Here is a 15,547-nt window from a genome sequence, read left to right as displayed (position 1 = left end):
AAAACAAAAAACAACAACAATAACAAATGCTCCACTTTCTCACTTCCCTAAAAAAATAACTGAACAAAATCCAATGTGTTCAAGATGGAGATTATCAAAGCAAAAGCACTTCTACATACCTATTGTGCTGATGTTCCCAGCCTTTAAAATCAGTAATGAGGAAGATAATTATGGTGATCACATCAAACACTTTTTGGCTGGGTTTTTTTCATTCTCCTGATATATACAAATGCGTCCCCATGTTCAGATCCTGCAGGCAATTAGCGTACTGTTAATTTTACTGATGTGTAAGGTGACTTGTATATTCACATGCAGGTCCTAGATGTGGTTCCACATATATTTTCTGTCTTTATCCTTACCTATCTTATCTATGCTTTTGACAAAATATTGATAGAAGTGTGCAAGCAATCATCTGAAAAGCTGCTGGTCTGTGAGCAGGGAGTGTGCCAGGGAAGGGTGGGAGCACACACCCAAGGTGGCAGCATGAGCTCTCCAGAGGGGCTGGTTCCTCCCTTTGGACAAATTATCAAGTAACTCATATGGTATGAGAAACAAATGGATGTAACCTCTGCATTTCCAAACAAAAAGGCTCAAAAAAATTACATACCCTGAAAACAGCTTAAATATATCTATAAGCAAAAAGATTATAAATAGCATCAATAAAGCTGCTTGGAGCAGCTGAGCAGCTGGTTAAGTGTTTTCCTCTTTGTGTGCTAAAATTGTCCCACCACGGAAGGTTTCTAAACCTTGTCTATAAATTCATCACCATGGAAAAGTGGTCCTTAGGAGAGAACATTCTGTGAGTCATCATAGGCTTCCTCTTTGTAGTACTACATCTAGTTCCAAAGGGCTGTTTTGAACTCTCATATTAAGAAAAACCCAACCCAAACTGGCCTTTATCTGAAAATTATAAAAAGGTGAACATTAAAAATCTGTTATACTTAGTAAAATAACACCACTTATTGCAGGCACATGCACAACTAATTTGTTTATACTTAACAGGAAATTGGATTGAAATCTGGAAGGAAAGATGGGTCAGTAAATACACTGCAATTTGAAGTATCTGTGGTGTAGCATCGTAGCTGCACTTTTCACTGCACAATTCTTTAAAGTGAAACAAAAAAAATTTCATGGAAATTACTTTTCTCTCCTTCTGCTTCACACGTTTGGTTTCCATGTTCACTGAAAATGTAATTAAACAGTTTTATTTTCAGATTTATTCAAAATAATTTTGAAAGTTGATTTAAAGAAAACCCATTGCATAACTAAGCGTCCAAAAACACCTCCAATTTTTTCAAAACAAGTTGCTGTACAACACCTGACAGTGCTAAAAGCAAAGTACATTTGTTTATATTTGCTACCCAACAGTGTAGGTTCCTTCCAGGACACCCACAGACACTGCTCAGCAGTGTGCACCGTGCATCCTTTATCAGGGAAAGATGATTGAACACAGTGCAGTAGTCACACAGGGTTCAGCTGGAAGCCAAGATACATCCAGGTTGTGCATTAAACTGGGAAATACTCTCAGGTGCAGCTGTACCTTTGCAGACTTACTGCTAGGTTTGTCTCACTGGTCTCTTTATTCAAGGCAGATAGTGGAAAGCAAAAATGACACAATGTACCAGGGTCATGGAGACCAACCATCCAGCATTTTTTATTCAAAGACTCCACCATACATCCCTGCTTTATATATATTTTATCTGTTCCTTTACTGCAGTATAATTTCTCTTGGGAAGATATTCTGCAGTACAGACCGTTTGAAGAGAAATTTGCAAATACCATTTGACCTCAGTCTAACTGTGCAAGGTGTCCCTTTGCTGAGGGACTCTGCTCATTCCTGTTGTCAGAGAAACTCTACCTGGACACAAAGTATTGCATCTCAGGTCAGCACTGTCACCTTGCTCCTGTCCCTGGAGGGAAAATAGGAGGGCTCCCTGTGAGACTCTCAGTTGTGGCAGTGTTTAGCAGGTAGCACCATGTGTAATTGTTTCTGGGCTTAGTGCTTGCAGATGTACAATTTCTTCTCCAAAATAGCATCCTATATTGATGAGTGGTTCAGAACCAGGTTTCTATTATGCTTATCTGAAGCACAGGACTAGCTAATTGTCCTGTAATGAAAAAAAATGGCTGCTGTTTTTCTCTTGCTTAACCTAGCAAGACTCCATGGAAATAAATAGAATTATGCGAGCCTATTGCAGTAACACCAGCAAAAAGAGAATTTCCTCAATTTTTTTCAGTAAATTTGGTGTATTCCCCAGCTTTGAAACCTACAGGTCCTGTTCTTTTGCAAAGTTGTGGAGAAGCGTGTCCTTTTTGTCCTTTATTTGAATAGAGACACTAAGAGTGTACTTTCCATGAATTAGAATATATAATCATAATGTGGAAGCAAACTAGGCAGTAAGTGATGATGGAATAGTTTGGGGAAACTTAGCATGCTACAGACATCTCATGCAGCAGTATTTCACACCATAACACTTTTTTACTCCATAAATATTTTCATCTTTCTTGCTGTAACTTGCATAAATGAATAAATGCATAGAAAACACTAATGATAAGCCCTAAATTAAATCTATGCTCACCATCTTGACATTTACTTTTTAAAATATGTATGAGGCAATTCCTCTGATCTTTTTTTTATACACTTACAAACACATGCTTACAAGTTATTTGTGTTTCAGGACCAAGTAATGAGTAAAGGCTTCCTCCCATTGCGGAAAGACTTTGTACAGTCATGAGGGCTTGAGGATCAGAGTCTTAAACTGACCTTAAGAGATTGCCTGTCAGGAATAGCTAAATTCTTCCCAACTTGGTCCCATTCAGCAGCAGCAATTGCTACATGCCTTTAACCCTAATTCTCTATCCTTTGAATTATCATTACCTACAAAAAATACAGAGTTTTTCTTTATTTCCAGTTATTTTCTGAAGCTATTCATTCAGGAAAGGTTCAAGACATGTTAGAAAAACATGATGGACTTAATAGCTGACTTGAAAAAACTAGGGTGAAATGCAGAAGTTCAAGTTTAAGATCATCCATACAGGAATTTCTTCCTATAACTGCAAATCCTTTGGTTGGATCAAGGAGAAAAACATCAGCAAAGTACTATTCAGCCACAGGATGACTGTGATTTTCAATGTGTTAGGACCATACAGTTGAGTTTGTATGACAATTTTCAAAGGAGTAACAACACTTACACAGTGCTTTTGGTCCATATTCAGAAGCAGAAAACCAGGAACAGGTGCAGAGAAGAGCTACAGGGACATCTGATTAAATGATCTCTAGATATCTCATCAACCAAAACAGTTCTCTTACTGTACTGAATTATTCCTCCAAAGATGGAAATAGTTTTGGATTTAATACATTACAAGCATTACATGTATTTTAATGAGAGGAACAGTGTACTGTTAGAAAAGGTCTGCTGGTCATAAGATCTTCCTCTTTGCTGTTAAAGGAAATTATGTAATAAATTTGGCAAGTTGTTTTTTTTTTCTGGGCCACCTATAGGCATTTTGTTTAAATTAGAGGACAGAAAAAATAAACACAAATTTAAGTGAAGAACATGACTTTTAAAAATAAAAGTAAGATTTCTTCTCCTCTGCTTTTCAAAGATAGAAGTATTATTTGATCCTTGAGAAGAAGTCATCAAGGCAGATAAATTACATGCCACATTCAGTGGTTGTCACACCATTGGAAGTGTGCAGGTATTTGGCTGCAGTGGCAAGTTCAGGTAAAACCATAACTTATAAAAAGTGGAGTCCAGATAGTTTTTGTTCTATAAATTAAGGATCTCCTGTCAACTTCAAAAATTCAAAAGAAAGGGTTTAAACCTTACACTTGTGTGTGGTAAGGCATCAGAAAAATAGCTATTTTACTTACTTCTGGCTATATGGGATTTTTAATATAAACACACTTCTATAAATATGGTAAATCATTTTTAGCGTGTGTTCTTCATGGTTGTGCATACTAAACTTAGGCAATTTTATCAGAAAACCATGTGTTTAAAATTTTTATTAAAGTCTGTAGAAGATTGCTTTCATTGAAAATATACTTTATATTTTCCAGATTTGTAGCTTGCCCGAACAACCAAAAGTGGGGGTTCTTTCCAACCTTGGAGCATATTCAAAATTTCATACCTGTCTCCAAAACAAGAGAGCATGGACATCTCCTGTTTGGACTCTTTGCTGTTATTCTACTGACATCAATACATTGAAAAAAATGGAGATGTGGAAAACATTGGATTATTTGAAAAAGAAAAGGGTTTTTTTCAGCATCATTGAAGGCTATGGAATAAAAGCAGAATGTTTCAAGACTTAGGAAGAGTTGCAGAAGTTTGTTCTGTGAAAGCTGTATATAGCACTTTCCAGTGGTCCCTGCCTTGCTGCCATTACCATGGCCATCAGGAAGCTTAAAAGCCGTGAGTTTATTTGTGTCTCCATACTCTCACAAGTTTAAAGGATGAGCTCATCCTTGTTTATAGGGGCAGGGAGCTGAACCCTGCCTACACTGCCAGCTGAGCATAGCTCTTACCCCAGCCCATCCGTCAGGCTTTGCATGCAGGTGTGCGCCCTGCAAAAAGGTCTCAGATTCAGGCTGAGTGCCAGGCTTTGGAAAATACCTGTGCTTCAAGCACACCCACCACGATAGAGCCCAGAGTCTTGCTCAGGCCACTGGTACAGATGGGGAGGAGAGGGACCAGACAAACCAATCCACCATCAAATGTCTCCAACCATAGTGAAAAACAGTGTGGTTTCCCCACATGAATGGATACAAAGCATATGGATCTCAGTATAAGGAACTTTCTGCCAAGCTGACAGTGAACCTCACTGGAAATGCCTCGTGATTGTTTGTTCAAGGTTTTAAAGGAAGTCTGAGTATAAAAAGTTTAATGCAGTTCTCTGCCACTGAACCATTTTCCCCTTCACCTTCTGCTCTTGGTATCTAAATTCTTTAACAACCTTCTGTCAGATTTGGTGTTCCTTCTTTCACTGAGGCCAAGGTCAAATCTGCTGCACAGAGTCCTGAGATACTTCATTTGAAAATAGTTGCTGCAGTTGTCTCAAAATGTGCATAAGGCTCACAATGAACTGAAGCAACTCTGAAGCTCAGAAAAGCCAATGAGTGACTTCTGTGTGGACTTCCAGAATGAGGGCTGCTGCAGGAATGTGCAGGTCATGGACTGGACTCTGGCCTGAGCTTAAACTAAGTGATAAGGCATGGATAAAGGATGGGACATGACATGAGAAATTGCTGAATATGATAATGTGAGAATCTGACAAAAAATTCAGAGTGCACTGTGAAGTATAGCTAGATCTTGCAGAAGCTAAAGGAGAAGTTATTTGAGAAAAGGTTGAATTTCACAGGTAATTGAAGGGAGTACTGGGGATGTTTCTTGGGCAACAATACCTGGGTAACCCTATCAGTGATACCATATGAAGCTGAGATTACCTTGAAATACCAGATTTGGGTACTGATACAGCTGGGATAAAGCTGATAAAGCTGGGACCAGTCGGGGAGAAGTAATTAGGGATGAGTTGTTTATTTGAGAGAAGGTAGGGAAAGCAAGGTAGAAGTGTGGTGGAAGGGAGGATGAAGAACAGGAAAAGTGATAAAATGTATGCAGCTGATCTGTTCAGGACACTGGCTAGGGAGTAATTGTTTGCTACAGTCTAACCAGGACATTAAATCAAGCTTGTCTGGCCCCACCACTCAAGTTCAACATGCCTCTGCAGGATGAAAAGGGAGGAGGAGAAGTTTTCCTATTTGGGCAGAGGAGCACCCAGATGGACAGATAAACATTCTGGTCCTGTCAGCATCACCATCTACTCATCGCTTCCTTACAAAGCACAGAGCAACTCACTTTATTGCCAAAAGCCATGGCAATAAAGAAGTAGATGGGGTTATAGCAGAAGCTCCTTTCAATAATATGTTCTCAGAATGATGATGATCCTTTCTTTAAAAGTAGCAGCAGTAGTTCAACTAACATGTCATTGGAAGAATCATATCCAAGTTAAACAATCATCGGCTGTTTCATGCAAATATGTTATTACAATATGTTTTCTTAGGAAATTAATATGAATGAGTATACATACTGCTTAATTTAAGCAGATTACTGCAGCCTCCCCCCGGATCTTAATCTTGCACAGTTAGCACAATATTTCCTTGTCATCTGGTTGCTTAATTTGGTCTGTTTGTTTAAGTGTTTATTGATCTTGTTACTTCTTATTTTATTTTCTGCCCTGAATCACTGCCCTCTTTCTATTTTCTTTTGCACATGGCTGGATGACACTTGATGAAGCAAGACAGCATTCATTACTGTACACAGTTCATTTTTCTTTTCTGAGACAGACATGCACTGAAGCAATTGGTTCCCACTTTTTATGTTTAAGCTAGATGGCCCTATAGCCAGTGTTTATGAGAGATTGGAGGCCAGATTTTATTGGAAAAGCTTTGTTCCTTAGTTGGAATGAAAACTGGAATTTTTGCAGATACTAACATTTCCATACCATATGTCTCTGCAATGAAGCTGTGCAGAGGAAGACTGCTAGCAATATAACATTGCTTTAGTCTGTAAAGTTTCCTGCTTGGTAAAGAAACCCTTTTTGAATCTGAAAAACATCTACAAAACTCAGATATTCCATGCCAGGGAATTAGTGTGTAAGTTTAGCTTCCCAAGAAGTCATCTGTGCTATGCTGATAAATATAATGCAATAACACACATAACATTCCTCTTCAGCACTTCTGCCTACATTACCCAAGCACTTATTTTTCATTCAAAATTACAAGTTAGCGAGCTATTTCTTATACTAGGAGTGGTATCAGTTTTCTTGCCTTAACAGCTAAAAGGCAGAAAATACATATGCCGCTATCTAGATAATACAAATGGTCTTCTCCTCTGTTTGGATTAGCATCTGCTGTCATATAGAAAACCATTATGAAGGGCTCAGGAAGTTTTGTCAAGTTCCCTTTCCAGATGTACCCACTAGGTCTCAGGAAGAAGTCCAGTCTTATTTATCTGTCTTGATTTTGTAACAGTATTGAGTCACAGTCAAAACTCTTCATCCCAGTAACAGAGAGAGAGAAAAGCATTAATGTTTTATTATTTCTTAATCTTTTGACTGTCAGAATTTATTGAGAAAAGGGAATGAAGCAATTGATTTTTCATCACAAATATCTGATGGCATATTGACAAGAGACTTTCATACTGAAGAGCTTTTCAGATGTGTCATTCAGCCTTAATGAACCACTAAAGGGCAGCAACTATGGCAGCTTGTTTTCAAGAACTGTAATCCCTCCTCTGGTATTAGGAATGGATGCCTGTAAAAGGGGATTTATTTTCTTCCCTATTTTTACTATAGGTATTTGATTTATGGCATATCACTTCTTAAACTGTGTTTAAAATACTTGTAAAGCCTTTGTAAACGTACTTTTATTAAATTCCATGGGAGAGCAGAGATCTGATTAAGGTTCACATTAGCCAGAAGAATAAAACAATAAGAAGGATTTTTCTGAAGGAAATGAGGAATTTACATAAATGCAGTTCATTCCATGTGATTTCATCAGGACAGTTTCATGAGAGAGAACTGCTAATTCCATCAGTAAAGAAGTTGTAGTTGTGCTGCAGAATAGTTTCTTTGGATCCATCTGGTCTGTTCATAGATGAGTAAAACTATGAAGTAAATGGGAAAAAAGTAAATGAAAAAGCCAAAGAAATAAACCAAGAGGTTTTAATCCCCATTGGCATCAGGGAGCATCACCCTTCCCAGGGCCACATAGCATATTCTGTGTTTCAGAAGCAGCTGTGTCATTTCTCATGCTGTTCCTGAAAAATATAAGGGGGTGATGAAGGGAAAAAAAAGATGTCATTGCATGTCAGTGCTGGCCAACAGCTGGTCACCCATTTTGCTCAGACATAAGGCTGTCCCTGGGGACATGAGCCGTCTGGCTTCTACTCTTCGCTCACCACACTGTTTCAGTCAGTTCATTTACAAAAGCTTGTGTTCTGCTCTTGGCAAAGGCTTTCAACTGTGTTTGCACAAAAATTCAAAAGATCTCACTAAGTCCTAGCTTTAAATTCCATTAGCCTAATTGCTAGGGGTAAGTTGAAAGTTTCTCATGGTGGATATAAATTTCTACATTTATACAAAATGGATCCCATCTTGCTATTTGTTTAGATTTTTTTTTTTAAATAGGGTTAAAAAAAAAAGATTTAGAGGCACCATGGTTAGAAAAATAACCTTACCTGCATAAATCAGCAGACTGCTGACATATGTCTGCAGGCAGCAAAACTTTCCCATGATATATATATGATTACTTGCTTCTTTCTCCTCAACAGCTCAACATAAAGGATGGCAGGGGACCTCACCTGGGGATGGTCCTGACTGTTTTGGGCACAATTGCCATTTATCAACCACATTAGTATGTGATCTGATAGATTTTTGTTGGCTTTTGAATAGTGGGGAGGCTGCTGAATTTCTAGCCTAAATTCAATAGGTATTGCATAGCATTTAAGGTAATCACTGGATTTCTTTAAGGTGAAATGCAACCAGAAAAACTATAAATCTAAAAAATTACCTTAGGACTATGAGTTTTGACTGTAGATATCTGAAGCAAAGCTGGATTTCCAATCTGTGCTTTGTTGATGAATACATAATGATTATCCACTGACTAGTCAGCCTATAGCAGCGGGTGTTAGCAGATAGTTCTCAGAAATCCAGTGTATTCCCACATCTTGCATGCACAAAAATTGAAAGGGCTTTGCCATGATGCCTTAACCATCTTTTAATAAAATACTAAAATTACCGTGCCAAACTGCTGAACTGTTTGGTATGAGCTCTCTAGCAGCAGACTCAGCCACAGCTTGAAGCATTTCCCAGCAATGTGTCAAGTGATCAATCTGTCACAGCACCAATACTTTCCTCTCTAGGGCAGGTTTTTCATCACCTTGGAAATGACAGCGTTGCTGAGCTAATCGAAGACAGTTTACAGTGATGTGTGTTAATTCAAGACCGTACCTAAGTGATATCCATTCCTTCTAAATTCCATTACAGCTGCGTAACACATGCTTAGCTACTTATTTCATTAAAATCTGGTTTTTATATGTTGGTTGTACCGATCCTTCCAGAAATGTCTGATGAATCTTTATTAGCTAGATCAACTTCCTGGGCAATCATTACTTTTTATTATTTTCTTCTTAACAGCAATTTAGTACTTTGAAAGAAGTGAGTAATGGAAAAGTATATTACTGTTGTTGTATATATGATAAGTAAAAAATGTCTATTTTCTTTTAAAAGGTGCAGCAGTTGTAGTACTCTATGAGATTTATTCCTTTCTGTGCAAGCTCTGAGGTTAAACTTGGCTTGGAAGCATAGTATTTTTCCCTAAATTTTTTGGCTGTGAAATTCTAACAGGAGAGCTTTCAGAAATCTTTTTCCTTAGGCATAAACCATTTGTCCAGTAAGGTCAACAGCAGCCAAGGAGAATGGACTGAGGTCCACACCTGCAGGTACATCAGTGTTGTTGCAGCAGTAAACAGTCTAACTGAACCAAAAACTTTAATACCATGAAGGAGTTGGAGGGCTTGGGACCTGTCTACAGAGAAAACCCAGCAGGGGCAAGAACCAAAACTGGAGAGCTCAGACAGAAAGAAGGATCAGACGCCAAACCAAGGGAAGAAAATGTTGACTATAGAGAAAAGACTAAAAAAAGAATAGAGGGTATGGGGAAATCATTTCCAGAAACAGGCAAGCCATTTCAGAATTTATTAGAGGTGAACTACTGAACTGGCAGTAATGCTTACCTTTAATGCTTACCTGTGTACACATTAAGGAGTCTTGCAATGAAGGCAAGTCTTACCAGAGCTGTAGCTGCAGTTCACCAAAGTCAACACCTGGTACCTGAGAACAGCAGCAGCCTGGGACCCTTCCTAGAACAGTGAGCCAGGAAGGGCACACTCAGCAGTGCTGTTTCTAGTTGGCCAGATACCTTCTCAGCACTCTCAGAACCTTCAGCAAACTACGAGAACTCACAAGATATTTAAGGGACAAGCCCTCAATGTCAAGGGACATTCTACTGTTTAAAATTCCCACATAATATAGAAACTGTAGATAAAGGAAATATTTAAAAGGCATTCTGGCTAGTGGATGGAACTGTAGAAATAAAGATATGCATGACCTCCAGGATCTCCTGGAAGAGATGCACTGATTATCAACAACACAAATTAAAAACTCAAAATGTAGGAAAATACCAGAATTCACACTGGCCATGTAAAGTTACTTCATTCTTCTTGTGTATGGCTGATATTTTAGTTACATGATCATCCCCTCTATTTTCTGTGGTCTCCAGCATCCCATAGGTCATGACACATGTCATTGAAGAATCATTCAGTTTCTTGTTTCCTGTTTGCAAAATTATGTCCGTGTAGATCATAGAATGGCTTGAGTTGGAAGGGACCTGAAAGGTCATCTAGTTCCAGCCCCCCCCACCATGGACAGGGACACCTTTCACCTCAACAGGTTGTTCAGATCCTCATCCATCATGGCCTTAAACACTTGCTAGGGTGAGGCATCCACAGCTTCTGGGCAATCAGTTCTTTTGCTCCTCACAGTGAATCATTTCTTCCTCATATCTTACCTAAAAATTACTCTATTTCAGTTTCTGTTAAAGAAAATTAATAAAATCAGCTACTATTATCTAGAGCCTTCTGAGCATGTATGAGCAGCTATTTACTTCACAAAATTTGTGCTAGTTTTAATGGGTAAAGCAAAAGGCATGCCCCAATAGGAAGATCACCGCTTTCCTCAAGTCAACTCCCCTCTTGAATGCATGAGAACAGTGAACTTTGCAAAGTCCATTAAAGGTTTAAACACGAAAAAATCTCAGTGTATTTTACTTAATCTCATCCTCAGAAACAGAATAATCATTTGGAAAAAAAATAATTGCTTTGTTCTGAGGCATATGTTTAGTATGGAAGATGACACCCTGAATGGTTTAACTTGGAATGAACAATGTGGAGATGGAAGGTCAAGCTGACACTGATCCGTAAAGAGCAAATAATTTCTATGGAAGTGCATAATCCAGCAGCAAGTTTAGAAGCAGAGCTCCAGTTCACCCAACATTTTGCAGGTGCTGAAAAAGAGCACAATTACAGTAGCTATCTGAACCTAATTACTCCTAATTCCTGCAAAGTGCTAATTCAATTTTCTGTTATTGGCAGTGATAAAGTCATACGAGTTGTTCCTGAGAGTGAGAGGGAAACACAGATTCTGAGGGCTGCAATCAACAGGCTTAAGGTGAGTTTGATTATTTTCATCTTCTTTTTTCCTGATCTTTCTTGAAGACTAGTGGGTTAACTGAATTGCCTTTCATTTAGCACTTTGTTTTATTATCTCGAAAAACATCTTTGCCCATTAAACTCCTAATTTATCAATAAAATAGCATAGGTATTAGATTCTTCATGCCTGAGAAATTTAACAACACAGAATTCCTTAAGGCAGTACAGGTGCCACACTTGTAAATTTGCTTTCTTTGCTCTTCCACTTCTTGTTAGCATACATAGTTGCTTCATTATCTGCTCAATGATGTTATTTAAAACACTGAGTTAATTGAAGTTGTGAACACAGAAAGAAATATGAAAGGCCTCAGTCTGAGAATCTCTCTGGCAGAATAATTTTCAAGAGGCAGTTGACAGAGTGTCTAGGGTAGCAAGCCAAAAATCTTTCTTCCCTAGCCTTTCCCTGCAGATGTAAATGAAACATAGTGGTACCACTGCAGCACAGGGGCACTCTACAGCATGCTGCTTTGCTGGCATAACTTACAAGGGCAGAGGCAGTCTTCCCATAGCAGTCCGGCCCAGCATCTCAGAGGATGGAGAATACCTGTAATCCAGTCTATAGTCCCGAAAAAAGGACTGCACCGTGCACATACACCACCCCCAGGCACTGTGGGAAAGGGATAAGCTTCATTATTAGTCACCAAAACAGCCTAAATGGAGCAGAATCAGGTTGCGTGTTGAGCGCCACAGCATTTAGAGCATGTGCAAAAGCTTAGGGCTGCTCACTGCCTTCAACTCCAGCAAACTGTAAGGCAGTCTGCAATGTAATTCTACCTCTATTATTGAAACCTTACATAATGATTGCGTTCTCAGTGAGGAACAAATGAAGGTGCATATAATTTTCTGGTCCAATAGTTAACATCTGGGATACAAGTAAATCAAGTGTCTGTCTGTATACCAAATAAAACAAAAGTAAGGTGTTAGAAGACCTCTTACACCCTCCTGAAACCCTTCCATCATTCAGTTGTAAAGAAGCTTTCTTGCTACTGTTTTTTTAATACTTTTAAAGAAAGAGGACTGAGCTACCTTAGGTACCTCAGCCCCAGAGAAGGCTTACTGCTGCAAATACTCGAGCAGCCAAGACATTGACAACTTACTAGCTTTAAGTAGGACAGCTGAGGCTGTCTTCATCACATCTGCATTTCTTAATGGTGTGTTTGGTTAGTTCCCCATTCAAGATGCTGTACTTTGTAACCCCCACTCTCAAGACATCCCACCTGCACACAGGTTACGTGAAAAATTTCAATGTTCAACATGTCATGATGCCATGGATTACCACACTTTGCACTGTTATGCCCAACTCTCCTAAAGAATATTGTCTCATATTTGTTTCTGCACTGCTTATTAACCCTCACCTGTGAATGTGGCTGTAACACCCCAAAAAGGATACTTGCTTTACTCCCAATTAGGGAAAAAAACTAACTCTAAACCCAAGCAATACATGTGGAAGCTGGTTTTTGCATTAATTTCTCCCCCCTGGATGTTGGAACATAAAGAGGGAGCACATGTGTTTTTTCCTTTCTCCTTATATTGTAAACCCTGAAAAGCAAAGGGGTTACTTACCTTCCTGTAACTGTTTCTCATTACAGAGCTCCCTTAGGCTCCCAGAAAGAGATTCCTTCACTCAATTCCATCAAAGTGGGAGCAGTAGAAACTTGAATAAATAATTGCATACTGTAACTCTGAGAGCAGGATAATAAAATTTTGGCAAACTTCACCAGAAGCTGACTAGTTAATTAGAAAATGATTGATTCTGATGAGAAACTAAGCTGAGGAGGTTGAAAGGAAGACTCAAAAAAGACAGAGTGTAGTGACACCCGGTTTCATGAACACAGGCTGGGTTTGGCTGCATGTCAGGTCTTAGGGTTCTTCCATCTGCAGCTGCTTCACTGCCCATCTGCATGGGGAGGAAGAGACACCCAAGTGGATAATAAGTAATGGATATATTTAACATTAATTTATTGTATTTCCACTCCACAAAAAAATTATCAAGTTATTCCTCATGAAGAAGTGGATCAATAACAACACTCCTCAGAAATGCCTAGTCCTTACAACACCAGCAGAAGTCAGTTGTGGCCGCAAGTCATCAGCCTCTCTGGAGAACCATGTTTTTGGAGTTGCGCAATCTTTTAGTCACCATATCAATTCTCCCCTGTCCTCGGACTTCCAGAGTTGAAATTCAATGGACAGTGGATTTACATTCAGCTTTTTAAATATGAGCCTTTAAGCCCAGTGTTGATTATATGCACTGGAGAAAACAGAAGAGAGTGAGAGAGAAAAAAAACAAAACAAACAAACAAACAAAAAAAACCCCAAACAAAAAACAACCCTCAGCAGTGCAAAATAACAAACCCCAGATATAGTCCTGTTGCCATCTTAACACAATAAGCCTGACAAACAACAGAAATATGAGCAGGAGTGTCAACAGAGATGTACAAATTCCTATAATTTCAAAAACTACACTTGTGATTTTTTTTCATTTTTGAGTCAGAAAACCAGAACTGGTTCAAAGACACATCTTCTTTGAATCTATTTTGGTTTGAGCAGTAAATTAATACTAACCTGTAACATTGCTCACACATGCTGTTTCTCAAGGGGGAAATAAAGATGAAACCTGGATCTTTTTGAAATGTTGCAGCAGTCCTCTCGTTAGAGGGTAGAAATGAGCCAAGACACAGACTTCTTGTTTATCACAGCATGAAAAGCATCCTAGTTTACTCTTCTTTACATTTTAGCCATCCCGACTCCAACCATTCACTGACTCTGCCTGCAGCAATCTCCTACTGTAGGTTTCCCTTGCAGACTCTGACTGCTGGTTATTTCCTGCTAAACTGTTACTGCATGCATTAGTGTACAGGCTCTGACTGCAGGCTTTTACCCAGCTAGACTGTGACTGCAGGTTGCAACAACAGGCTGTAACTGCAGTCCCAGACTAACCTCACAGCAGTGATTCTCTCCCCAGAATCCTTCTTCTTCATGATTCTCACATTGTGATCCTCCTGCCCACTAGCTAACCCACTCCCTTTTATCACACTTACCTGTATTGGATATAGCCGTGACTCATTGGGGCAAGGCTGTATTGAGCAATCAGCACGGCTGTTACTTTTCAGGGACAAGGTCACCTATATTCCCTTCTCCTACAATGAGACATTACAGTTTTGTTATATTACTCAGCGTTGTGCAAAATTCAGTTTTCAGCCTGAGTTATGATCTGGCCTGATAGTATTCTCTGCCATTGTCAGTATTACAAGAACAAGGAAAGTCAATAAAAATAAAACTTGTACTACTTTTGTTGTAGAATTGAGAAGAATACATGCACTTGGGTTACAATTCAGATATGGCTTTCTACCCTGGAAAGTCAGTCTATTAGAGATGAGGTATATTTCAGAGGAGCAAAAGTTACACTTTCTAGGGATGTCAGGATTAGTCCCCATTAGTAAAACAGGAATTGTGGCACAAAAATCCTTTGGGGAGCTGAGTTTACCCCTGGTGTGAGCAATGCACAACGTAAGTATTTTGAATAAATTCCCAGGACAGTGCAAGCACAGAGTAGATTCTGCACAAATGGATTGTATTCTTGTTGCAGGATTTCCTTGCCCAGAACAGACCATCTGTGGTAATAAGGCAAAGGGAACATAATCCCTCCTGTTCCAGGCTTCCTCCTCGCTGTGTGTGGTGGAGGGAGGTTTTCTGCAGACTTTTGGTGTTCTCTGTTCATTCCAGTCCTTTTCTTCTGCCTTTAAATTTACACTTGTAAGGCAGAGTGACTTAGCCTACCTCTCATAATCCAAAGAATTATAAGAAAAACTCTCTGTTCAGTTCAAATTACCCTGTCCTTCTGAAGGACTTTATCACAAAGCTTGAAAAAATTATCCTGATGGTCCTATTGCAAAGGCAATGTATTTTGGTGCCAAGCAGAGAATAAAGCAAATGCAAAGATGCCCCTCCTTATTGTCTACTGATTTGGACAAAGGGGAAAGAACCAAGAAGAACATAAACCGGCATTAGAAAGAACAGCAATGTGTCATTTCACTTGTTTTATCTGCCAGCTTCTTAATTACTGTCTTCACTGATTTTTCCTGAGTAAATTTGTCATTTACAGTCTGCTCTAATGCCAGGGCAGTGGGGAAAGAAGTGGTGAGAGCTTTTCCTTTTTCCATGCTGAAGTCAGTGCCATAGAGGTCAGCAAGGTCCATCTCTTTTGGGAAAAGCACCAGACA

At 39.1% G+C, this 15,547-nt stretch overlaps 1 protein-coding gene and 1 long non-coding RNA gene across 2 annotated transcripts in view; one reads left to right on the top strand and one right to left on the bottom strand.

Moving 5' to 3' along the window:
• CPA6 (carboxypeptidase A6) overlaps window positions 1-15,547 on the top strand; it is an 82,101-nt gene that overhangs the window by 24,893 nt on the left and 41,661 nt on the right. The window contains exon 2 of the mRNA XM_066332121.1: window positions 11,211-11,286. Coding sequence (XP_066188218.1) covers window positions 11,211-11,286 — 76 coding nt within the window. The remainder of the gene's footprint in view (window positions 1-11,210; window positions 11,287-15,547) is intronic.
• On the bottom strand, window positions 7,192-14,314 carry LOC136369357 (uncharacterized). The gene is made up of 3 exons (XR_010745016.1): window positions 14,265-14,314; window positions 12,891-13,224; window positions 7,192-7,817 (listed from the first exon to the last, which is right to left on the bottom strand). It is a non-coding gene; the product is annotated as an uncharacterized lncRNA (long non-coding RNA).

This window comes from Sylvia atricapilla, chromosome 1, assembly GCF_009819655.1.
Source record: "Sylvia atricapilla isolate bSylAtr1 chromosome 1, bSylAtr1.pri, whole genome shotgun sequence".
Lineage (NCBI taxonomy): Eukaryota > Metazoa > Chordata > Aves > Passeriformes > Sylviidae > Sylvia > Sylvia atricapilla.
Note: the sequence above shows the minus strand (reverse complement) of the source record. Positions and strands in the feature narration are given on the sequence as shown.